This window comes from Primulina eburnea, chromosome 6 (genome assembly GCF_022965805.1).
Source record: "Primulina eburnea isolate SZY01 chromosome 6, ASM2296580v1, whole genome shotgun sequence".
NCBI lineage: Eukaryota > Viridiplantae > Streptophyta > Magnoliopsida > Lamiales > Gesneriaceae > Primulina > Primulina eburnea.
The window spans coordinates 33,707,175-33,730,549 of record NC_133106.1 but is presented as its reverse complement, the minus strand read 5'-3'; the positions used below and the strand labels follow the sequence as shown (position 1 = coordinate 33,730,549).

General features: G+C 34.8%; 3 protein-coding genes across 14 annotated transcripts; 2 read left to right on the top strand and 1 right to left on the bottom strand.

The window, feature by feature from the left end:
• The first annotated feature begins 1,211 nt into the window (after positions 1-1,211).
• On the top strand, positions 1,212-5,236 carry LOC140834514 (growth-regulating factor 4-like). Of its 11 annotated transcripts, none has more exons than XM_073199441.1 (6): positions 1,212-1,542; positions 1,662-1,763; positions 1,928-2,241; positions 2,916-3,270; positions 4,368-4,837; positions 4,951-5,236. In XM_073199441.1, the coding sequence occupies exons 3-6, from the start codon at positions 2,013-2,015 to the stop codon at positions 4,956-4,958; spliced, it is 1,062 nt and encodes a 353-aa protein (XP_073055542.1). In that variant the 5' UTR covers positions 1,212-1,542; positions 1,662-1,763; positions 1,928-2,012; the 3' UTR covers positions 4,959-5,236. The 11 variants fall into 11 exon arrangements, with proteins under 11 accessions (XP_073055542.1, XP_073055548.1, XP_073055550.1 ...); XM_073199447.1 differs by having other exon boundaries at positions 1,648-1,763; XM_073199448.1 differs by lacking the exon at positions 1,662-1,763 and having other exon boundaries at positions 1,213-1,377; positions 1,469-1,542.
• Positions 5,237-5,789: 553 nt separating this feature from the next.
• LOC140834513 (pyruvate kinase, cytosolic isozyme-like) lies at positions 5,790-8,406 on the bottom strand. The gene is made up of 3 exons (XM_073199437.1): positions 7,990-8,406; positions 7,158-7,619; positions 5,790-6,831 (listed from the first exon to the last, which is right to left on the bottom strand). Exons 1-3 carry the CDS (start codon positions 8,260-8,262, stop codon positions 6,019-6,021), a joined length of 1,548 nt encoding a protein of 515 aa, XP_073055538.1. The 5' UTR covers positions 8,263-8,406; the 3' UTR covers positions 5,790-6,018.
• Positions 8,407-15,782: 7,376 nt separating this feature from the next.
• Positions 15,783-21,298, top strand: LOC140834512 (protein Brevis radix-like 1). Of its 2 annotated transcripts, XM_073199435.1 has the most exons (7): positions 15,783-16,241; positions 16,341-16,389; positions 17,216-17,343; positions 19,579-19,979; positions 20,216-20,345; positions 20,441-20,772; positions 20,849-21,295. In XM_073199435.1, the coding sequence occupies exons 3-7, from the start codon at positions 17,239-17,241 to the stop codon at positions 20,928-20,930; spliced, it is 1,050 nt and encodes a 349-aa protein (XP_073055536.1). In that variant the 5' UTR covers positions 15,783-16,241; positions 16,341-16,389; positions 17,216-17,238; the 3' UTR covers positions 20,931-21,295. The 2 variants fall into 2 exon arrangements, with proteins under 2 accessions (XP_073055536.1, XP_073055537.1); XM_073199436.1 differs by lacking the exons at positions 15,783-16,241; positions 16,341-16,389; positions 17,216-17,343 and adding an exon at positions 17,418-18,919 and having other exon boundaries at positions 20,849-21,298.
• The last annotated feature ends 2,077 nt before the right edge of the window (positions 21,299-23,375 follow it).

The window sequence follows — 23,375 nt, the reverse complement described above, 5'->3', positions numbered from 1 at the left end:
TATACAAACTGGAATTGGACGAAACACTGATGGGTTGCATCCCAAAAATGGCCCTGTGAATTATTTCAATTATATAGCGCACAACGGCCCAATGGGGATGGATGACAACTAAAAATGGTTAACTCGACCCTATCTTTGCTGGCAGTGCCCGCAAGAGTCGATCCAACGGTTCGGATTTTTCCGAGTCAATTTTTTTTTTTTTTTTTTTTTACAGAGAGGTCCCGTTCATTGCCCGTGCAATCCGCTAAAAATATGATGCCTCATGGTTATGTGTAACCTTTACAAAAGTAGAATTTAGATTGCCTTACACGCAATTGTAGAGCTGGTGAGTGTCTGAGAGATGCGTCTTTAATCAATTTTTTAATCTATTCAGCTAAAAGGGAACCAAAATGTCATTTACAAATAGAACATCGAACCTTTTTGTTTACATCGGTAGTCATCATCGAATACAACAAAATAATAACAAGAACTACCCTAAACTCGAGCATATTTACTTGATTTGTACACTGATCTCTTCTTCTCATTATATAATTCTTTCGTCTTAATCTTTTTCTCGCAGTTGAATAGTCTGTATTTTTTAATTAAAAAACAATATATTATCTTCGTTAGAACAAAAAGATTGATGTAAAAGTTTTATAAATTCATGAAAATGATGAATTCGATGTTTAGATGAATATATTAAGTTCAGAAATTCAAAGTAGATTCAAATCTCGACAGATAATTAGTTCATTAAAAGAGGTAATTTATTTAATTTTCATAGGACCGATTGAGAAATGGATGTATGAAAATAACATAACAAACCTAGAAGAAGACAACTAAAATTTAGATTTGTTTGACTCAACTATCTCTATTTTGGGTTACTTCTCAATATGATTATCGATCATAGGGAGAATAGCATTGTTCAAAGGTTCTCTTTTGACTTGTTGATTTTCAGCCAAAGTGTTGGAACTATTAGCCTAGCAATTAGCAAAGATAGCACAATTCAAAAGGTTAAATATATTAATATTAAATTTAAAAAATGTCAAAATTTTATAGTCATTTCTAAAAACTTATCATACTTGATCTTTATTTTTGTTTTTGTTTTAAAAAAATTATAATTAAATCTCGAACTCGAACGCAAAAATAATACTTGTGTTATATCCTCAAAGAGTGTGTGATCATCATACAAAATCACATGATGAGCAAACGTCATTGGACCATAACACTGCCCCAACCCGACCCAATCCCACGTTGCCTCCCACCACCACTCCATGCCGCCTTCAACATCGACACCACAAATATCCCCCACCTTCTTCATCATTATCACCGAAAACCCCCCATTTTCCATTATTTGCTTCACCAAGAAAATGTTCCTATAATTATACTGTGAACTTTGAGGTGACCAACACTCTCTCATATTTAAATCTCACATTTTTGTAGTGTCTCTCTCTACTCAAAGATTCCATCTTTTTTTGTCTTCCTTCACCAGCTGCTCCCTCTCCTTTCTGATTCTGAGGTTCTCCTCCCATGTTTGACCAAACCCTAGATCCGTCTCTGCTCTAGGTGAATACCCACACTGTCTGTCTCCTGCACAGACACTGCAAATGGTGTTTATTTGTTTGTGTTTTTATAGTGTTGTTCATGTTTTCTTGATATTTCTGACTGCAGCTTTTTTTCACTAGAGCTTGCTACAGTACATATGTACGTGTTTTTTGTGTCGGAGTCCAAACACAAAGTTGTTTCTTTTTCCCTTGTCCATTTTGTGGAAGCAGCTTTTATGGAAAGTAAGAAATTTCTCATATTGAACCCCTTTTCTCCTATCCCACGAGAAAAAAAAAACGAAATAGCCCAAGCAATGGGTGCACAAAAGTAGCTACCGTGCACGTCTGCTCATGTTTTTCTAGCTTATTTTGTTAACTGACTGTAATTTTGTCAATTCTTGACGCAGGTTAGGCGAGAAAATTAAAGGAGGATTATTTATCACTGAATTTGCAAGTATCATTTTTAAAGGAGGGTCGAGCTGAAAGAAAAAAATGAGTGGCACAGCTTCTGGATCCGTGGTGGTGGGGGGAGGGGGAGGGGAGGTGGGTTACGGGGGCTATAGTAAGCCACCATTCACAGCAGTGCAGTGGCAGGAGCTGGAACACCAAGCCATGATATACAAGTACCTGGTGGCTGGACTTCCAGTCCCACCGGACCTCGTTATGCCCATTCGCCGCAGCTTTGATGCCCTTGCCTCCCGTCTCTTCCACTATCCTTCATGTAATCATCACCCTGTTTTAATCGATTTCATTCAACGTTTGATTCAAAGAGACATTTTGACTTGATGTTGACAGTTGTTCTGACTTAGACATAAATGGAAGTTCAATGCTGTGTGTGTGTGTGTGTGAAATACATAGAACAGTGGATTTGATAATGGTGGGTAATTATAGTATCAGCATGAATGTGACTTTTCACTCATGTTGACTTTTTTTCATATTTGATCGAAAAACTCAAGGATGACCTGCTTGAAATACCTGTTTGTAGGTGGATATATATAAGATTGACCAAGCCATTGGTTTATTTGCCAACTGTAGGTTGTAACTTGGAAATGATGATGTAATTTTCTTGACGATACTTTATCTGTTATAGAAGTTGTTGCCTTGTGTTAATATTGGAGAAGTAGCCATTTTTGGGGGTAATATCTTTTTCATTTCTTACTTCAATATCAGCTTGTTTGTTAAAACATTGATGCTATGGCATGTCTGCATGCTGTCAGTTGAACTAATGCTACATTGGGTGAAACCGTACCCAACTAACGTATGTCACTGATGCATAAAAAATAGTATGAGATCAGAATGTAGCATGACACATTGGGAATATTTCTTTTGGGACAACGAATAACAGACTGATACCGTCTTATTTTGTGAACTTAAATTTGGGTATTTGTTTCGTAGTGGGCTATTGTTCCTACTATGGAAAGAAATTTGATCCTGAGCCTGGAAGATGCCGAAGGACAGATGGGAAGAAGTGGAGATGCTCCAAAGATGCACATCCAGACTCCAAATATTGCGAGCGGCACATGCACCGAGGTCGCAACCGTTCAAGAAAGCATGTGGAATCTCAATCTACCTCGCAATCTTTGTCAACTGCGATATCTCACATCTCTACTGGGAGCAATAGTAGCAGTGGAAGCTTTCCAAATATGTCATTATATTCTGTTGGTAATTCTGAAGGATCGGCTCTAGGAAGAAATGTGACGAAGCTGCAGATGGAGCCTCTCTCCTATGGAATCCATAACAAGGATTTGAGGTACTTTTGTTAAGCCTAGTCATTTAGTTAGATCAAACTAATATTATGGCTTATAGCTTGTTGTGGAGCCAAAAGTTTTGCTCAAGTTTTAAAACTAAAAATTGATATGGGGAGTGAAAAGATACTTTTATGCGTGTAATAAAAAAATGTACATGCACGTCAATAAGAAAATGTAAGAGGGAGGCGACCAGGGTTGTGTCAAACCTCTCCCCCTCGAAGGGTTTGCTCAATAATAGAAATGGGAGAGCATACTCCTGGGAGATGGCTGGACCGTAGGAAGTGAATTCTATGTCTGGATCTTCACCATGAGCCTGAAGAGAACTGCTGTAGACTTGAAGTAGCAGGTAGTTTTGAAGATTAATCAAACTAACTAGTTACACAATATGGAACATGCCATGTATGACTGTTGTGGAATATCCTCTCTTTGAACATAATTAACACCATTTCTGGCTGACTAAATGGTTCAGTGGTGGAGCCATTGGTTTGTTTGAACATAGGTCTTATGTTCGATTCATAGCCTGTAGGTGGACGTGAATATTTTTTGAATAAAAATTAATGTCATTTTCCGTTTACTGTTTCCCATCTTCTAAACAGAAGTTAGCCTCTGACCATTTCTCTGCTTGTATTACTTAACCAAGACTTGCAAACCATATTTCTATTCCAGTGGACTTTCTTGTTCTTTATAATATCAAACCTGGGGTGTTGGGGGAAATTCAACTCTTACACCCATCCTCACTTTTGAAAATTAAACTAAAGTTTATGGTTGTGCTGGTAGGCAATAGTTAGTCAAGAAAGTTAAGAATCATGATCTAGCATTCATAACTCTAGTAGTGACTTCCGAAACAACTATCTTTCTCTTGAGATTTGTTTCACAGCGGGATATAAAGCATAAATATTTCTTCCCATGGCTAGAAGCTTTGGTTTGTTTTTTGGTGTCTATCTGGAGCGATTAACCTTTTTGATGCATATTCAGCTGTACCAGCATGGCCCCACTGGTTTACTTCTGGTTCTACTTGACTAAGATTGTGCTCCTTCAAGGAGAAAGTTTGCTCAGCCCTACTGATACCCTTTTTCATAACAAGATTTTTTATGTACAGGTACTACCTCCATGGATCAGCTTCTCATTCTGATGACCATAATTTCTCCCCAGAAGCTTCTCTGGGTTTAGGCTCTAGTTCAGGCAGCGGAACATGGTGTTACTTACCTTCCCAAGTTTGTTCAAGCTCTTCGTTGAGGCAAAATACTGATTCCCAGTTTCTGGGCCATTCCTCTTCTCAACAAAACATGTCGCGTGCTTTTGAAACCGTTACTAATGATACCATGGCAAAACAGCGGGAGCAACACCGTGTTTTTGGGAACGAGCTTTGTTCACTGGGACCAAATAAGCAGGATCATCAAAATCTAGTGCACCCTTTCTTCAGTGAGTGGCCCACGACTAAAGAGTCTTGGTCCAATCTTGATGATGAAGATGGGTCTGAGAAGAACCTCTTCTCCTCTACTCAGCTATCCATCTCTATTTCAAGGGCGAATTCTGAGTTTTCACCAAGGAGATCTTACTCCCCAAATGGTAAATGTTTCTAGTCGATCAAGATTTGATATTGTTGCAACATATATAGATAAAACAATCACAGAGCTGAACGACTGAATCTACGCTTTATTGATTCTCTCGTTAACATGCAGATGCTTGAAGGGAAGGAGACGATTCAATCAAATGCAGCGTAAATGTTCTCGTTGCTCACTGAATCATTGTGTACTTCAAGAATTGCTTGTATGAGATATGAGATTTATGTACCGTAATTGTTGTTTAAGTTGCTTAGTTTTTAGTCTTGAATAAATGCTTTCTGAGTCTCTGGCCGTAGAGAAACCTCCTCTGATTTGGTTTTATGCTTTGTGGGATCAGCTGCGAAGCGTTTGGAAGAGTGTAATAAATCTTTATTGATTATAAGCTTTTTAGACATTTTACCGACTTGATTTGATATATTCCTATTGTTCATGCGCTCAAACTCTGTTTGTTATCAATTTGATATAGATTTGCATGAAACACATACTTCGAAGAATATATATTTTCTCTGAAAACTTGATTTAAAATAAATTTACCATTGATTCTAAAGACAGATCAAGTATATATGTAAAGATAATAGTGAGGATGCTACACGTTGATTTTGAAATAAATTTTGAACGATAAACCTTTCACAGCATACAGTACAACTTTTGTTTTCGTCGGATGGATTTATTGCCGATAGTAATGATACAAGTTTGAGTTTCTATTTGTCCCACGTTCTGTTTCTCCATTATCGATCGATTTATGACCGTTTAATCTAGCAAGGAAATTAAAGACTATTTCAAACAACTAATGAGATTAACTGATTAAATGGCAATTTTGTCACTCTTCTAAGTTTGCTTTACAATAAAGACATGCACTAGTTTATGCATCACCACCATATGTACATAGTAACCAACCAAAAAAAAGGTGGGAAAAGTAGTGTTCCATCTCTCATGCTTAGTGTAAATTCCACACATATTTCAAGATCCACTCGATAATTATTGCAAAATTACATCACAAGTCCAGCCCAATAGGCTTGATGAATATGGTGGACAACGCATCAATCCATATTGTCCTAAAGCAGAAGTAAAGACTTAAAATATAAAGTTCGTGTTATTACTCCTACAGAGTGTAAATATCATAAGCAAGAATCAACGGCTAGATGTTCATCAAAATTTAAAACTCACTATCATTGTCACCCATCATCACTTGACAGTGACGATCTTAATGATAGACGCGGTCCCAATACGGTGAAGGGCCACGACAGCGTCTCCCACCTTGCAGAGTCCTTTTGTTTTAGCGTGCTGAAGAGCAAACTCCAGGGCTTCCTCAGTTGACTCCTCGTGAGAAGCCCTTGCAGATCCTGCACAAAGAATAGGAACCAGTCCTCTGAATATAAGACTGTGCCTTGCCGGAGATTCATCACTGCACGACCAATCAAATGAATCAGTCTTTATTTCAGGAACCACCACTGACAAAATTGGCATGCCTGGCCTGTATTTAGCCACCAGCTTTGCGGTACTGCCTCCTCTAGTCAGGACCAAAATAAGAGCTGCTTTAGCTGAATTAGCTGTTCGAACTGCTGACGATGCCAGGCTCTCCAATGGGCTCATGGGAACTGGAGCATTTGCCATGATTCGTTTAATAGCATCACTATAGTCAATTGTGCTTTCAGCTTCTATGCAAATCTTGGCCATTGTACGGACGGCAAGATCTGGATAAGCTCCTGCAGCAGTTTCACCACTGAGCATTACACAGTCTGTTCCATCAAGAACAGCATTGGCAACATCTGTGGCTTCTGCTCGAGTGGGCCTTGGAGATTTGATCATTGACTCCAACATCTGTGTTGCAGTGACAACAGGCTTTCCTTGGATATTACACTTGTATATCATCACCTTTTGAGCCAAAAATATCTTCTCTATTGGAATTTCCATTCCCAGATCACCACGAGCCACCATGAAGGCATCTGAATTGGTTAAGATTTCATCAAAATTCGCCACCCCTTCTTGATTTTCAACCTATAGAAAGACACCCAATATGAAAATAAGAAAACACACGTTAGTTGCCTCTCTAGGCAAAGCCAGGCCAGAAACATCATCAATTTAACATGCATGCTTCAAACAAAACAAAATGTACATTTCTAATGCAATTCAAAAAGTACATTAGTAGATAACACTCTGGAAACATCAGAAATAAAACCAAGCATTAACATAGTTATAATCGCATCATCTTCCAGAGTCCAAATCAGTGAGCTAGTAAAACTCAAACAAATTATGTGTTGCTTGCATAACAAATAATTTTCCAAGATTCATATATTACAGCACCGAAGAAAACAAGATCGTACCTTAGACATGAGAAGGATGCTTTTGGCATGCTCACCCAGCAATTTTCTGACCTCCACCAAGTCAGAACCTTTTCTAACAAATGAAAGAGCAATCATATCAATTTGATTTGGAACTCCCCATTTCAAGATATCTTCCTTGTCTTTCTCCGTCAAAGTTGGGAGATCCACGATAACACCAGGAAGATTGACATTTTTCCTTTCACCTAGAACCGCAGTGTTCTCACAGCGGCAATGTACTAAACCTTTTTCTTTGTCACAAGCCAAAACAGCGAAGGTGATAGTGCCATCAGCACACAGTATAACACTTCCAGGCTTTACATCCTCCGCCAATTTTTTGTAGCTCATGCAGATCATTTTCTCATCACCTTTGATGTCGTAGTCTGTGGTTATTGTGATCTCTTGTCCCTGCTTTAGTTGGACAGGCTTGGCATCTTTTAAGAATCCCGTTCGAATTTCCGGACCCTGCATTAAAATAAACATTACTTTAAGCTGCCAAATATTAGCAGTGAAGATATAGAACGGGATGGTTTGAAAATAACCTTGCCAAACTTTTTTGGAAAATCAACCCTCTCAAGTGAACCCTTCAGCTTAAAGCCCAACAGAACACAAAGCAAAGACAACAAAAATCAAAGCTAAAAAGTCTAATACAATACCAAAGGGAAGGAATCTTTTGAAAAAAGAAATCAACCGCAACGCACACAAGCATAAATTGTAACGGAAATAAGCTAAGTTTAAATTTCGAGCGAGGAACAGTAAAGCGCGAAACATACAAAACAAACAAACAGATAATCAAACAAAAAGGAATAAAAATCTAACAAATAACCGTCACAACCTTCGTGTCAAGCATGACGGCGCAGAGTATGCCTGTGTTGTCCATAGCCTGGCGGAGGTTATTGAGCGTCTCCTGATGATATTCGTGAGATCCATGCGAGAAATTGAATCGAGCAACGTTCATCCCCGCGCGAAGAAGCTTCTCCGCCATGGGAACAGAACGAGAGGCCGGTCCCAGCGTGCACACGATCTTCGTCTTCGGCCTGGGCACAATAACATCGCCTCCTTTGATTTCTACACCGTCGCAATAATCGCTGTTCGTTTCGATCCTCATCTCGATCGATTTAAAACCTCAGATCGAATGTTAAAGCAGATTTTGTCAATAAATAGAAGATTTGTGGTATGGGTGTGTCAAAAAAGCAAAGCACGTTGATTGGCAGCAACAAACCGATTCCAAAGTCTTGTTCGGATTGTTGCTTGTTAATTATTCCATTTTCGATCCATATATCACTCAATCGAATAACCAATTTTTTCCTCTAAAATATAGTATTTAATAATAATTATAATAATAATAATTGATCGTTGATCAATAAAATATTTAATTTGTGGTTTTTTTTTTCTTTTTTTCCGTTGAAAAGATTTGGACCGTCTTACGGATCTTAATATGTGATATGAGTCAATCTTACCGATATTCACAATAAAAAGTAATACACTTAGCATAAAAAGTAATATTTTTTCAAAGATGACCCAAATAAGAGATCCGATATCGTTTTTAAAACTCGATTCCATTAAATCTCATGAAATCTTAAAATTTTTGTAAAGATTTCACTTAGTTCATCAATTACCAATCTCATTTTTATCAAACAGTGAAATGATATTTGCAATTCAAATTCTATCCAATTTAATGTTGCCAAACGCCGTCGGTCCATCTTATTTTATGGTTATTTGTGTAAGCAAAAACTTGTGTGAGACGGTCTCACGGGTCATATTTGTGAGACGGATCTCTTATTTGGGTCATCCATGAATAAGTATTACTTTTTATGCTAAGAGTATTACTTTTTATTGTGAATATGAGTAGGGTTGACCCGTCTCACGGATTAAGATCCGTGAGACGGTCTCACATGTATTTACTCTTTGTGTAAAGAGTAAATACAAACATAGTTTTCGATTTCTAGCTTTAATGTGACGCCTGAATTGCAAGTTGGTGACTGCACGTGACTTTTCTTTAACAATACATAAATGCCACAGGGTTTTTTTTATAATGACAATTTTTGCTTCTATTTATTTTTGACATAAGGGAAAAATTCAGACAATCGGTTCTCTCGGTCCAACTTCTTCTAGTCAAGTTTAATAACCTAGTATATATTTACATAAATTAAGGCCAAGTAAAATATAGATTCAATCGAAATAATCGACTGTCTGGTTTCGGTTTTTAATATAAAAATTAGGTTAAACCGGAACCATTGAACTTTATATTTTTTTAAGGACATAAAGTTTATTAAAACTTAAATTTTTTATATTAATTTTTTAATCGAAACTTGATTTCGAAAATAAAAAACTAAAATTTTGATTTGTTCAATTTTAGTACTAAAGTTCGATCGATTCGATTTGTTAGACAAAAAATCTAATTCGGTTTTTTCCAAATGCTCATAAATATATTATCATTTTGTCCGTGACTTGTAGTAAATTTGTATTTGTAAAAATTTTGTATTCATCAAAATTCAAAATTAATGCATAATTGGCTGAGATGGATGGATGTTCTAATAACCTAAGAAAGACAAAAATTTGTATGAGACGGTCTCATGGATCGTAATTTATGAGGTGGATCTCTTATTTGTGTCATCCATGAAAAAATATTATTTTTTATTGTAAATATCGATAAGGTTGATCCGTCTCACATATAAAGATTCGTGAGACCGTTTCACAAGATACCTACTTTCTAGGAAAATATTTGATACGATTTTAGATTGTTATTTTTCTTAAAAAAATAAATAAATTGCCATGCTATTATGCTAATTGGGACGGATCGCTGAAGCCCATTGGATTTAGGCCCATGTTACTTGGTTGGATCTGCTCACTCCCTAATTATATCATACCGGGCCTGAGGTTTGCTACATAACCACAGCTTAAATTTTGAGTACCAAGGCACATAAAACCAAAGGGTATTATGAAACATATATGGTGTGCAGTCGTTCATCCTTTGATGCGAGAGAAGAGATATCACTATAAATTTTTAGCAATTGGAGTTAAAAAAAAAATCTTTTTGTTATCCTTAATATTCAATTTATCGTTTCATTTTTCATCGTCTCATCTCTCGAGCCAAGCGGTTTTTATATAATCCATTTAAATATTCGATTGAATTTATGTTTAATGTATTTTAAATCTTTTTCTTTTATTACTTTATCGATATTAATTAATATTGGGTGTATTTTAAAATGTTGATGTATTTTAGTATACCAAAATTTTCCTCCACAATTATGCAAACGTAGTAAAACTATCCAAAAGTTAAATCACAAGTCCCTCTCCTCCATTACCCGTATCTTCTTTTAACATAACAATTCTTAGTAGCACCAATTTTGAAGTTACCGCAGAAAGGGAAAGCATATATAATATTAAAAGCTATAAAACCAACTTAGGGAACAGGGAAAGAATTGTAATTAACTTGATATGAAGTAGATTAGAAATTCAGTAAGAATTTATCATACAATCATGTCAAAGAATTTAAAATCGCTGAGTTTAAAATCCGTAATCTCAAATCTATGTATCCAAATACGAAAATAGATTTCTCATCAGAATTCATCGTGTATTACGAAATCTAATATTCTAATTATATTTTTAATTTAATATAGATTATAAAAACTTGCATTATTAAGTATCATACTTTACAACAATATTGGTGATAGACGCATCACTTTTAAAATTCAATAATCACTTTTAATCCCATCTCCTTTCCTACATATAATATATGTGGTTTCAACCACAAACATTCCAAAGGCTAAATTAAAGTTAAATCTTGGCACTTTGCTTTTTCATGTTTTCCTAACTTTTATGCCTTAATTCAACTTTAGATTTTGTGGGTCTTTGTTAGTTCAATACTTTAGAGTAAGGGATGGTGTGATCTTCAAAATTGCTCTTCATCGGACAAACCAACGAAGTTTGTGACTTGTTTGGTTTCCTAATTCATTTTGATCATCATATCAAAAAATTATCGATTATATTTTAAAAAAAATTGTGGACCATAACCTAAAAATGAACATTTAGACAATATACAGACGTTAATACAATGCTAGAACCATAAAAATATTCCTCGGACCACTTTAATGTTCTTTTGAGCCACGCTCTGTCGTCATCGATATACATTATTGAAAAAAACTACTGATAAGAACTATGTCTTTTTCGCGTTTTTTTTGGATGTTTAAAAATGCTCAATAACAACGATTTTCACTAAAACAATTGTTAAAAAGTAAAAGACAATGGTTTTTTTTTTTTTTTTGTAAAACCGTTGTCTTTTAAGTGTTGTGTATATATTCAGCATTTTTTTGTAGTGTATATGTGATATTTCAATATCCACTCCTTAAGAAGCTAAACGTCTCGAAGGTTAAGTATCACGCCGTCCCGAGAGACGAAGCCTTCGGTTTGTGCCTGTTTTATTTTTAGCTTATTACCATCTTCGTGTTGGTTTGAGTTTGTAGAATTGCCCAAAACTTGGGTTTGTATCAAAATTCTCAAAGAGGAAATGATATTTGGTGAGAAGAAACAAAAATGTTCCATCAGATGTCATGCATCAATTTCCAAAATGTGAATGGATGATGCAAAATAATCTCACATTCAATTTTGAATTAAAGGCAGCTGCCTCTAGTCAACACAACACCACGGACCCATATGCACACTTGCCCAATGGGAAAACTTGTACCGAGATAATAGTGCCGTTTTGCTGGAGAAGTTAATTTATTCAAAAAAATAAAAATAAAACATATGTAATTTTTAAATATGATACACGACTATTCTTTATATATATATATATATATATATATATATATATATATATATATTATAGCCACAGTTTTTATTTTCATTTTCATTTTATTCAAATGTAAAGGATTAAATGTATTTATTTAGCAAGTGCCATAATACAATCTACTCAGCTTGCACACAACCGGGCTCGGACGCCCGTTTGGCGAATGGGAGTAAGAAAAAAAATAAAGAAAAAGAAGATCACTCAAGATTAATAAGAAAGTTGCTTCGTAGACTGTTTGATTTGAAATGGCAACCAAACAGGGCCGTACATATTAGATTGGAAAGATGTGAAGAAAGCTTGGAGCGAGCGAATGGAGGGATGGCTACTGTCTTTTTTGGATCTTGACTATGCCTTTCGTGATTACTATTGAGATCTCTCAAGTCACTCACTTTTTTAAAGGTTTGTTTTAGGTGTACACACCATATATATATATATATATTGGTGATATATTCGGAAGAGCCCGGGTCTTGGATGATGATCCGGGACAGTAAATGGACAACCCAGATAATTGTAAGGAGAGTGCTTAGGACTTCATTTACCGTCAACCAGAGGTCCGAGTTCTCGGGCATATTCTCAGGTGATGACTCTCTACCTAGGATGTCTCGATAATAGTATCGCACTCGAGTACAGGGAACAGACGATATATTATCTCGATAAACGTGCCTAACAGAATCCTACTGATTGGACAAAATGACAAAGTCAAGACGACGTGACATGAACTTTATGTAGATGTCTATAAATGGTAAGTATTTACTAAAAACAAGGAAAAATCATCTTCTTTTCTATAAATAATATGTTTGATTGGCATTTAATCCATTCACATATATTGACATATATTCACACATATACACACCAGTGGCGTTTTATTTCTCTGTAAAAGCCACACTGATTTTTTTCATTTTGTACCTGCTAACTTAAGCATTCGAGTTGTCACGTCGGACACTCCTCCGACGTCCATTCATATGTTTGTTTTCATGTGTTCAGGACATCATTACAACTCATTTTTCCTCATCAACTTCATATCAAGATTTAGTAGATTGTCCGACCCAACTCATCCTATTCACCCAAATTTCATCATATATATATATATATATATATATATATATATATATATATATATATATATATTATATATATAGATATAACACACACACACGATGATATTAGTTCAAATAAAGATATATTGAAAATAATTCTAAAAAGAATTTTTGATATATTCGCAAATAATATATCTATCTCAATAACATATGTACTTGGAATAATGACTTCATTGTAATATCATTTCGGAGTGTTAAACATGAGGAATGACCTCGATTTAAAAGTATCATCGCATTTTAAAAATGTGAGTTGTGTTCTAAACTATATGTATATTTAAGTCAATCCATTTGATAAATAATATAGATATAAGGATAATTGTGTTGAATTTTAAATATATACAAAAGGAGTGTCATTTCCAAACCAAATCTATATCTTCAAGTCTTTCTTTCCCGGACACACCACGTGTTGGTTAATAATTTGTTTGATTGGAGAACAAAAAGGGCAAAAATTCATAACTTGAATTAGTAATTTTGAGAGGATGCATGTCTCGTAATTCCAAGCATATTTCTTTGCTTAAAGTTATAATGTCATTGGCACAAAGAATAACGTTAAAAAAAGCTATCCCACAACTATAGTTAAAAAGCTACTAAAGCATACGTTCTTGCCCACATCTCTTACTCAATTTAATTTATATCAAATAAACGAATTAAACCGAAGTAAACGATATAAAATTTTAAATAGACTGCGGGTTCGTGCATGTTTTCGATCGAGATAATTCGCCTCCATCAAATACCTGGCAAGTCCATCGTGGTATTTAATTTGAAAATAGAACACAGTTGTTAACTATGTAAAGTGAAAACGTTGTTCGTGTGACAATATGATTAAAGTATCATGTCGACAGAATAATTTCAAAAAATATAACTTTATTTTATAAAATAATATCCGTGGAATTAAAATTTGGTAGCTAGCGATGCTCTTCTTACAAGGCAGTGAGGTAATTAGACAAAAATCTTACGTACGAAAGAATCGAGTGGCCTGCATCTTTAGTTTTCAGAATCTTCCCCGATTCCTATTTATAGATAGTACTCCATTAATTTCCGCTGAGATTATTGAAAGATCGATTCATACATGCATGGGTTGTCATGTTCCAATTTGGATTTTGTTTCCAAGTGTACGTACTTTATTCTTTTTAGAGCGCGCATACACATGCACACACACACACACACATATATATATATATATATATATATATATATATATATATATATATATATATATATACCCGAACCAGAATTTTCAAAACTATGTTGAGCTAATATTGACAAATGGAGCATCGGGCTACCGGAAAACAAGACAAAATTTTATTATAAAAAATATCGGAAATAAACAAGTCACCCAGACGGAACAACACATGAATCAGCCCGTGTATATACCCGCGGATCATAACATGCACAATGCGTATGTTCCATAAAGAAATAATGAATGATTTTCTTTTTAAAATTAAAGCTGTAGATTTTTTAATTGAAATATTTGAAAATAAAATAAAAGTACAAGATAATATAGTAAAATTATGGAGTTAGTTTGATAAGATGAGTGGTACATATATGTAATATTCTTGCACAATTGAGATGTTCAAAAGTAGAAAAAACACTTATTTATAATTTTTTCGAATCAATAAGATTGCGTTTAGATAAATAGATTCGGAATTGAGTGATCATTTGAGATGAATATTTGAAATGATTTTATTTTGAGATAATTCGAAATTTACCAAAATGACTCAAAATTAAATATTTGAGATTTGAAATAAGACCGTGGATTTGGCGACATAGCTTAACATTAAAAATGAGGCTATTCAGTGAAGGAAATTTCTTGTTGAAAAGCCACCTATTTTCCAGTCTAACATTGATTTAAGCAAGATATAGACACACAAACGCAAAGCTAGTATGCCAGAATCTAGGGACTCTTGCATTGCATGCAAGGAATTCATGCATGTTCATAGTAGAATTTTTAAAATATTTTAAATATATATGGCCACGTTATGGTACTATATGATTTTTTTTAGTTAGCGGGGAGTTTTTTATAACCGAATCTCGAGTTTGGAACTTCACTTCAAATTTGAGATACTGATATCAGATAAACTATAAATCACTAGTTATACTTTACGTTTCTAAGCGTGCTAAATCTAAAGAAAAATAACCAATCCTTTGTAAAAGGATATATAATGAAGCATTTAATTTATAATAAAAAGCATTTTTAATATAACTTCAATTTAAAGATAGATTAAACTAAACGACACACGTGCTACAATGATCGGGAAAAAAAGTTGCGATCTGGCACGGGTGAGCTAACCCCAAAACCCGTCCTCATACTACATGCAACATTAAAAGTAAGTTTGGATGATACTTTTTAAAACTTATAATGAATATTTTTGAATCATTTGATGGGAAAGCTCAAGAAAAAACACAACAAATAAGGATGTTTCCATTCAACTAAAATAAATCGATTTTTTTTCCTACAACGAGACATGACGTGGCATCCGCATAAGCATCCAGCATAGATTGTCTAGGTGGACCCCAGTTTCCAGATATCGATTTATGACGGCCCCACCCAAATCATTGCGTCTCCGTGTACAGTTTCCGAAGCACGGAGTACAACCCCCGATGCAGCGTTCGGGGTGTTCCGATTTCCGTTAGATAACGACGGGATTTGACGACGTCACCCCTTTATAAATACCCAATCACAATCTCGCACTTCGGTCTCCTTGTCTCCATCCTCGTTTCTCCGTTACCATTTGCACACCAAAAAAAAATAAATAAATAAATAAAAAATTCCACCCCTCTATTTGCGATATACATATGTATCTATTTATGCAGGGAAAAACATTCCCATTTTTCGAGCCACCTCCGCCGTTGATAGAGCTCTGAAACGGAGGAGCTGTCATGTGTCGCCGGAGAATTATTTTTGTTCATTGAAGATTCGTTGTAGCTGCATGAAGTACACTACTGGAGAATATAATCGAGAGATTCGATTCGGTCTGATTATTCGCGGGCTAGCTATTACACCCAGCTGTTATTTGATTTTTTTTTTTTTTTGAAGTGGGGATTGCTCTGTTTTTTCCCTTCTCCTCCTCCAGTTCCCCCCTCCTTCCTCTGCCATGGTAGCATGCTTGTAGCAGCAGTACGAGAATATGGCTGTGATTCTTGAAGGGATTTGTTTTTTTTTCCAAGTTAGCGTGAAAAGATTTATTTAATCCAAAGGTAAGACTCTCGAAAAGTATATATGAGATATCAGAAGGCTCAAAATTCTTGTTTCGGTTCTGACGTCTTTTACTCGAATTTGCAACCTTGTTTATCAAGGTAATTGTGAAGAAAAAAAGACCGAAATCACACAACAGTGAATAACAAGGTATGCCGATGCTCATTTTGTTCAAAATCTGGGGAAATCTTTTGATTTCTTGAAAATTAAATAAAAGTCTGAATTTTTTTGTGTGTCCACAAATTGATTTATTTGATTGTCTGAAAGAGTTTTGAGGAAGCACTTTCAAAATGGGACAAATTCTGCAACCTATTACAACATTTCAGTATTCATTTATTGAGTCATGTCATCTGATTCCCAGTTGCTTTTGCGACCATCCGGTCCCTCGTATTTAATAGTTTTAAATATTATTGGCTTGGAATTATTCAAGAAAAGGGCAAGTGTGCTTCAATACAAAAGTGAAAGGGATGAGATTATTATTCTCCCTTATTTTTGAGTGTGATCAATAAAAATTTGTCAGAAAATTGGACACAAAATCTGTTTTTAATTATTCTGTGTGTACATTAAAGGAGGGAACATCAAGAAGCCATTTTGGAACTTTGTGTTCAATTATTGGCCCTTTGTGTTTAACATACAACTACTATTAAATTCTCTTCCTGATAGTTTTTTATTATTATATTATTATTACTTTCTATGACAAATTTTGGGTTGGACATGTTTTTCTATAAAATCTTGGAATAAAAACGTAGGAAAAAAAATATCTTGGAAGGATGATATCTTACTTGCCTTTCATTGTACAATTTAAACTTATTAGTAAATATAGATCTAAGTTGAAATCCAAAAACAGCATAGAATTTGAAAAACCTGGGCTTTACTTTTGTGATATTAGTAATAGTAAATCATGGGAAACATTCAAATCTTGATGAAGAAATCCACTTGTTTCATTGAAATTTACGTAAATGAATTGGGTTTGCAGGTGGAAATAGGAGAAAAGTTAAGATGCTGACATGTATCACTTGCTCAAAGCAAAGAGATGATGATGACGAGGATGCCCCGCGTGGGACTCCCTCTACCAAAGACGCTGTCAAAAGTCTAACTACACAGGTTCTTCACTTCAACTTCTGCAACCCCCACCCACACCCGCACACCCACACAAAATATAGATAGATAGATAGATAGATAGATAGATAGATAGATAGAACTTAGCCACTCATTCCCAATCTATTCCATTGGTGAGAAGAGAGTTCCGGAAAATCATGGATCACGATCCAAACAAGAAAATTTCAGTCCCATAATCCCGTTATATACTAGCAAAATTGGTTGCTTTTTTTTGGGTTATGTACGAATTATTAGGTTGTGTGTTTGCTTCTTTTGTCACGACTCCAATCTTGGAGTCCGATAAGAAAAAATTTGAGTCTTGAATGTACTGCGCCGGACTGCTGGTACAGGTTTCTGGGTTTTATAGCTAGGCCTTGGAAAATTAAGAAATGTGAGTGATTTCGATAGATGAGAGCTGCAAATGCTATTTGAAACTTGGACACCTCGATGATACCCGACTTGTTAGTTTGTAAATGGATAGATTCAAATCATTTCGAAACCCAGACCTGAAAGGATCGATGCCAAACTTTTTTGCGACAAATAACAACAAAAGAATTACTATGCTTGCATGACATAAAGTCACAAAAGCATAGTTAGGAACTCTGAAATCTACACAAAGAGAGAGATTTAAAATAAAGATAGATGATAATCCTAACTGGCTCTCTATTTTCCCCCCGCTGGTTGAAGGTGACTTCTCCAGTCACAGCAAATGGCTTGAAGAAACATGTGGGGGTGTGTGTGCCACAACTGTAGTGGCAAAGAAAATGACTTTAATTGAAGGGGACATTGTCACGCCAATCCTCGGATCATGTGTCCGAAAATCTTGATTGGTCCTATAATTTTTTGGTCCTACACCAAAATTGTTCTCTCTTTTCAGCTTTCCATGCATTATTTGGTCTTCCTTCGATACGAGGAATTCTAGCTTGTAATAATACAATGGCTTTTAAATTTGCTTTTCACTTTATTGAATTGACCAGACTTCGTGTTTAACGAAGCACATGAATTGAGCCTGGGTTCAAGATCCTTCATCTCTTTTCTTATCACGGGTAACAAGAATGTTTATTTTTTATAACTGGGATTAATTTTGCTTGAAGGGTTCCCCTTTTGCTAGAACTAGAATGCATTCTATACGATAATGATTTCAAGAACATTGCGTAAAAAAATCTCGATTAACCGATTTAGAACTATAGTCGGTAGTATAACATAACAGTGTCATCTTGTACTTCAAATCTGAAAAGTTATTATATTTGGTACTAATCTTTGGTCTTGAATCAACTACTCACAAAATACTATGAGAAATTATGAATAATTTAATCAATTATATATATATAGATAGATTTGTGGGGATCTTCAGAAAAGACGGGGCCTGAAAATATTTGGAAAAGACTCATCCTTGACGTGGCCCACATTGAATTCCTGCCCTCCAATACGTTAAAATTCTCTCAACTCTTGGATTGAAGAAACAGTTTTTATAGACTTAGCCGCTTAGGAGTTAGGAGTACTAGCGCAATAAAAAAAGATAGATGTTATCAGATCTATCAGTTGCTTTGGACTTCACAGAGTAGCTCTTTAGCCGTGTAATGTAAGTGTCAGTATTTTGTGCAGCAAAGCTGTGTGTTTTGTGGGGACTAGCTATTTGTTGTTTAAGTTAAGCTAAATATAACTGCTATTTGGGCATATTTCTATGTCAAATCTGATGAAGTAAAAGCCATTACTCATTTAATTTCAGGCTGCTATACTGTATAGTTTTCTTGGGGGCCCTGCGGCACAAGGGAGCCCATCTTGGTTGTTCAACTATATAACGCAAAAGGGTTGGTTTTAGTATTATGGAATAAAAGTTACAATTTCTATCTCCGTACCAAGTATCCTGAGGTTGGCCTGGTTGGCTTCCTTCTGAGAACTCATGTTTCATCGTGAACTTAGCTTTAACCAGATAAAATTTTCAACCCAAATGGTCAAGATTTTATGCATCTGACAAGAAACTTTTGGTTCAAAAACCATGTTGAGAAACGAATTCGAAAGTATACAATAGTTTCACCTCAACAAGAAATATAGCAGACCAAAAGGTGGACACATCTCCCTTTTTTAGAAGTCTACATACTTGGAAAAAGCATTTGCTAGAATTATTACACATGACTTGTCCGTTACTCTGTGGTGAACGAGGGAATCAATCTGCATGTCTCTTTGTCTTCTTATTCATTGAGTGGACTACTAAAGCTAAGGAATTTTTTTCACGATCAGATCAAGGATATGGCACTAAAAGTCTCTGGATCATCTTCGAAAGGTAAGCCAGGGCAAACAGATGATAATTTCAAGAGAGGGCCAAGATCTTATCCCGATTTCAATACAATTTCCGAGGGAGTTCCTTATTCATATGCCCAACCGGGAAGCTCAAGCTCGACTCCAGCTTGGGATTTTACAAAATCAGGACATCGAGCTAAGCGACCTGATTCAACATTCACGGTATTTGGTGGCGACAGGACAGCAGGTGGACTAGAATCTTTCTCAGCTCATGATGGAGAAATGACACCCGAAATTAATAATGAAGCGAAAGAATGGATGGCACAGGTGGAACCTGGTGTTCAAATCACTTTTGTGTCACTCCCTCGAGGAGGGAATGATCTTAAACGAATCCGTTTCAAGTACGTATATATTTAAAAGACTGTATGATCATGTCAAGTTTTGGAAACAACATATATAGTTCTACCTTTTGATATTAGATATGCCTCTATGGATGTAACATTCCAAATTGATTCTCGCTTTATAACTTTAAACAGGACAACATAGTGTCAAATGGGAAGTTGATTTTATTTTTGTTTAATGAAATTTGATTTGACTTTATAATAATACAAGATCGCGCCTGCTTAACATGTATTAGCCGGGAGATGTTTAACAAATGGCAAGCTCAGAGATGGTGGGGCGAAAACTACGACAGGATAATGGAGTTATACAATGTCCAGAAATTCAATCAGCAAGGTGTCAGCACTCCAGGGAGATCCGAGGATGGAGTAAACTCGCATCACCTTTTCTTGAATTTTTGCTCTTTACTCTTATCATGATATTGTAAATTAATATTTCAACTCTTCACTTGCTTTTATTGCAGAGAGACTCGACGTATTCTAGGCTCGGAACTGCCTTAGAAAGCCCTCGAATGACTCCATCCTTAAACAAAGAGTGGACTCCTAGGTATAATCTCCCAGGCAGCAGCCAATATTACAATCCCGGATCAAGTGCTTACTCGAGTAGTGGCATGAAAAATGAAATGTTTATGGAAGCTTCAAGAATGACAACTTCTTCGAGAGACGAGGCTTCAGTTTCTATTAGCAATGCAAGTGACATAGAATCTGAGTGGATCGAAGAGGATGAGCCTGGTGTTTATATTACTATTAGACAACTTGTTGATGGAACCAGAGAACTTCGACGTGTCAGATTCAGGTAAATAAGTCTTAAAACTCATGAAACTTCAGAGTTGAAGGTTGAAAATGTCTAAATTTTAGTGGTTTTGTTGTAGCCGTGAAAAATTTGGAGAGGTGCATGCGAAGCTTTGGTGGGATAGTAACCGCGACAGGATACAAGCTCAATATCTTTGCTAGTCAAATCAGAGGCAAATTTAACAGTGGAACAGATACTATCTTAACTTTAGAAGACTCAACTTACAAATGTTGTTTTAAAAAGGCTTTAGGCGGAATTTCCTTTGTAACTAGTTGCTTCTTTTCAGGTGTTTTATCTGTCTTTGCCGCGGTTTTTTTTCGAGATTTTGTTGAGGCAGTGCCCATTTTTTCCCTATTTTATCTTTCTGGTTTAATGGTGCCAATGACAGAAGGCAGGCATTAGATTTCATGGTGTGTTACAATCTTTTTGGAAGGAACAAATTCAGTGATCACTTGCCATGGAATACCACAATTGTTCAACTTATGAAGTAGAAAATATCTAGAACTTTTTAGTTGTCGACACACATGATCCAACGGTGGATGCTAAAGCTCTTGTCCCACACATATACCACACTATGAAGATGCATAACACTAACAAGAACAATTTCCTTAATATACGAATTAATCAATATTTGTAAAAATGCGAATACGATTTTTAAAAGTTACGAAATAACAATCCACGATTTCTTGTATTTTGGAAAATTTCTTGTTCTTTACAATTTTGATTATATTTTGTCAAATTTTAGTTTTAATATGCTATTTTTATTTAATCAACAATTTTAATTATTTTCCGACACGATGATATTGAAATTACAAAAAATAAAAAATACAGAATTTTGTGAAATTACCTTGTTGACTGCAATAAATTTCTATTAGCTAAGTTCAGTGAATTATGTCATTTATTCATTTATCATTATTATTATTATTATTTATTATTTATTATTTATTATCTATAGATATTAGTTGCTTTTGATGAAGCAGCCCTTCTTTTTCTTACTTATTTTGTGTCTTTCTGTTCTGTGTTGGTGTTCAAATTTTGGATAAAATTGAAAAAAATCGTAAATCTAAAACGAAATACCCAATCACTGAATCGAATGAAATTCAATTTTTTTTATTTCAAATATAAATGTTAAAATCGAAGTATATATAGTTCGGTTTTGGATTATAATATATATCAAAATCGAACCGACCGAAATTTCATTTGAGTAATTATTTTATTGAGATTATATATTTTATGATATTTAGATAATGAAGAGTCATTTTGATTAATTTTTAGTTGAATGTTGTTTATTTAGTTTATTTTCAAAGATTTTACTAAGAAATTATCCAATAATATGTTATATTTAAAAATATATTTTTATTATTAGTTTAAATAATTGTCAAAAACAAATTAACCAAACTGAGATAATCAAATTGTTTTGGTAGAAAATTGAATCGTACCGAAGAAAAACAATTTAGATATTGAATTATATACTTTTAAAATCGAAAAAACCAAAATAACAAATCGAAACCCTAACGGAAGAGATTGATGAACACCCCTACTCATCTGTTCTCGTTTCAATTTCAATGTTTCAAAATTTCGTGTCAGAATGCATGGCAGGAGTCCCAATGCACTCTTTGTTTTGTTACAATATTTGAAGAAAAAAATTGGGAAAGACTGATTTTTTCTACAATAATGTCCAACCAAAAGTTAAGAATTAAAATTAAAATTTATTTGGTTTTGTTTGATGTATAAATGTGATAAATTATTCTTCGATGATTTGCAAGATTTTATAAATATACTCTGCCAATTTTCAGCAATCCAAGCTGAAGTGTCATTTACTTGGCTCAAAAATTTTGTTTGGGAACAAGTTTTACTGGTTGTCCCAGGAAGAGTCTGTCGAAACTATTGTTGGGAAGAAAGGAGCAGAGAAAGACGATAAAATAGAATTTTTTCGTAAGCAGCTCAACCCAAAGAAAAAGGAGGATTGGTGTATTGAAGCTGAATTCTACAAAGCACAATCTGATATATTTGATCATTTAAGGATCATTCATGTGCGTTAGAATTTATTATAATTTTTTTGTAATTGTGAGAATGAGTCCATCACAAATTGATTGTAATTATTCGGTTGACGAAAAAGTGAAAATATTTCTCGAAACTGGAGAAGGAAAGTTACATTCGATCTTCCATAAACAATTTGTTATGTGAACTTCTTACTGCTTATCATACTCTGCTGATTCTTGTATTAGTATCTATTTGGTTCAACTTTGATCACACGTTCATTTCCGCATATATATTTCACTTTGCTGACTTGTATCTTTATCGAGTTGTGATAAATCAATCGTGTTTTGTTAACCCAAGCCAATCAATCCGGAAATTTGATAATGTGTTTATTTATTCCCTCTAAGCAGTCGGTCGATCCTGACATGTTGTAATCTCCCGTGTAAAATACTTCGCTTACATGTCTTCATCAACATGCATGGTTTTTCCATTGAAAGACCAAGAACTTTCTCCACTAATTATTTTTTATATCAGATTTTAAATAATTATAATTCAAAATTGTAATTATTATAAGTTGATCTTTACTATAAAATTCCATTTATTAATAAACTTAACTTGAATATTAT

Coding starts and splice junctions, on each gene's coding strand:
- LOC140834514 (XM_073199449.1), top strand. CDS start 2,013: ATGAGTGGCACAGCTTCTGGATCCGTGGTGGTGGGGGGAGGGGGAGGG. Junction 2,242..2,915: donor TCTCTTCCACTATCCTTCAT/GTAATCATCACC, acceptor TTTGTTTCGTAG/TGGGCTATTGTTCCTACTAT. Junction 3,271..4,367: donor ATCCATAACAAGGATTTGAG/GTACTTTTGTTA, acceptor TTTTATGTACAG/GTACTACCTCCATGGATCAG.
- LOC140834513 (XM_073199437.1), bottom strand. CDS start 8,262: ATGAGGATCGAAACGAACAGCGATTATTGCGACGGTGTAGAAATCAAA. Junction 7,620..7,989: donor CCGTCATGCTTGACACGAAG/GTTGTGACGGTT, acceptor ATTTTAATGCAG/GGTCCGGAAATTCGAACGGG. Junction 6,832..7,157: donor GCATCCTTCTCATGTCTAAG/GTACGATCTTGT, acceptor GTCTTTCTATAG/GTTGAAAATCAAGAAGGGGT.
- LOC140834512 (XM_073199435.1), top strand. CDS start 17,239: ATGCTGACATGTATCACTTGCTCAAAGCAAAGAGATGATGATGACGAG. Junction 19,980..20,215: donor CTTAAACGAATCCGTTTCAA/GTACGTATATAT, acceptor AACATGTATTAG/CCGGGAGATGTTTAACAAAT. Junction 20,346..20,440: donor CAGGGAGATCCGAGGATGGA/GTAAACTCGCAT, acceptor CTTTTATTGCAG/AGAGACTCGACGTATTCTAG.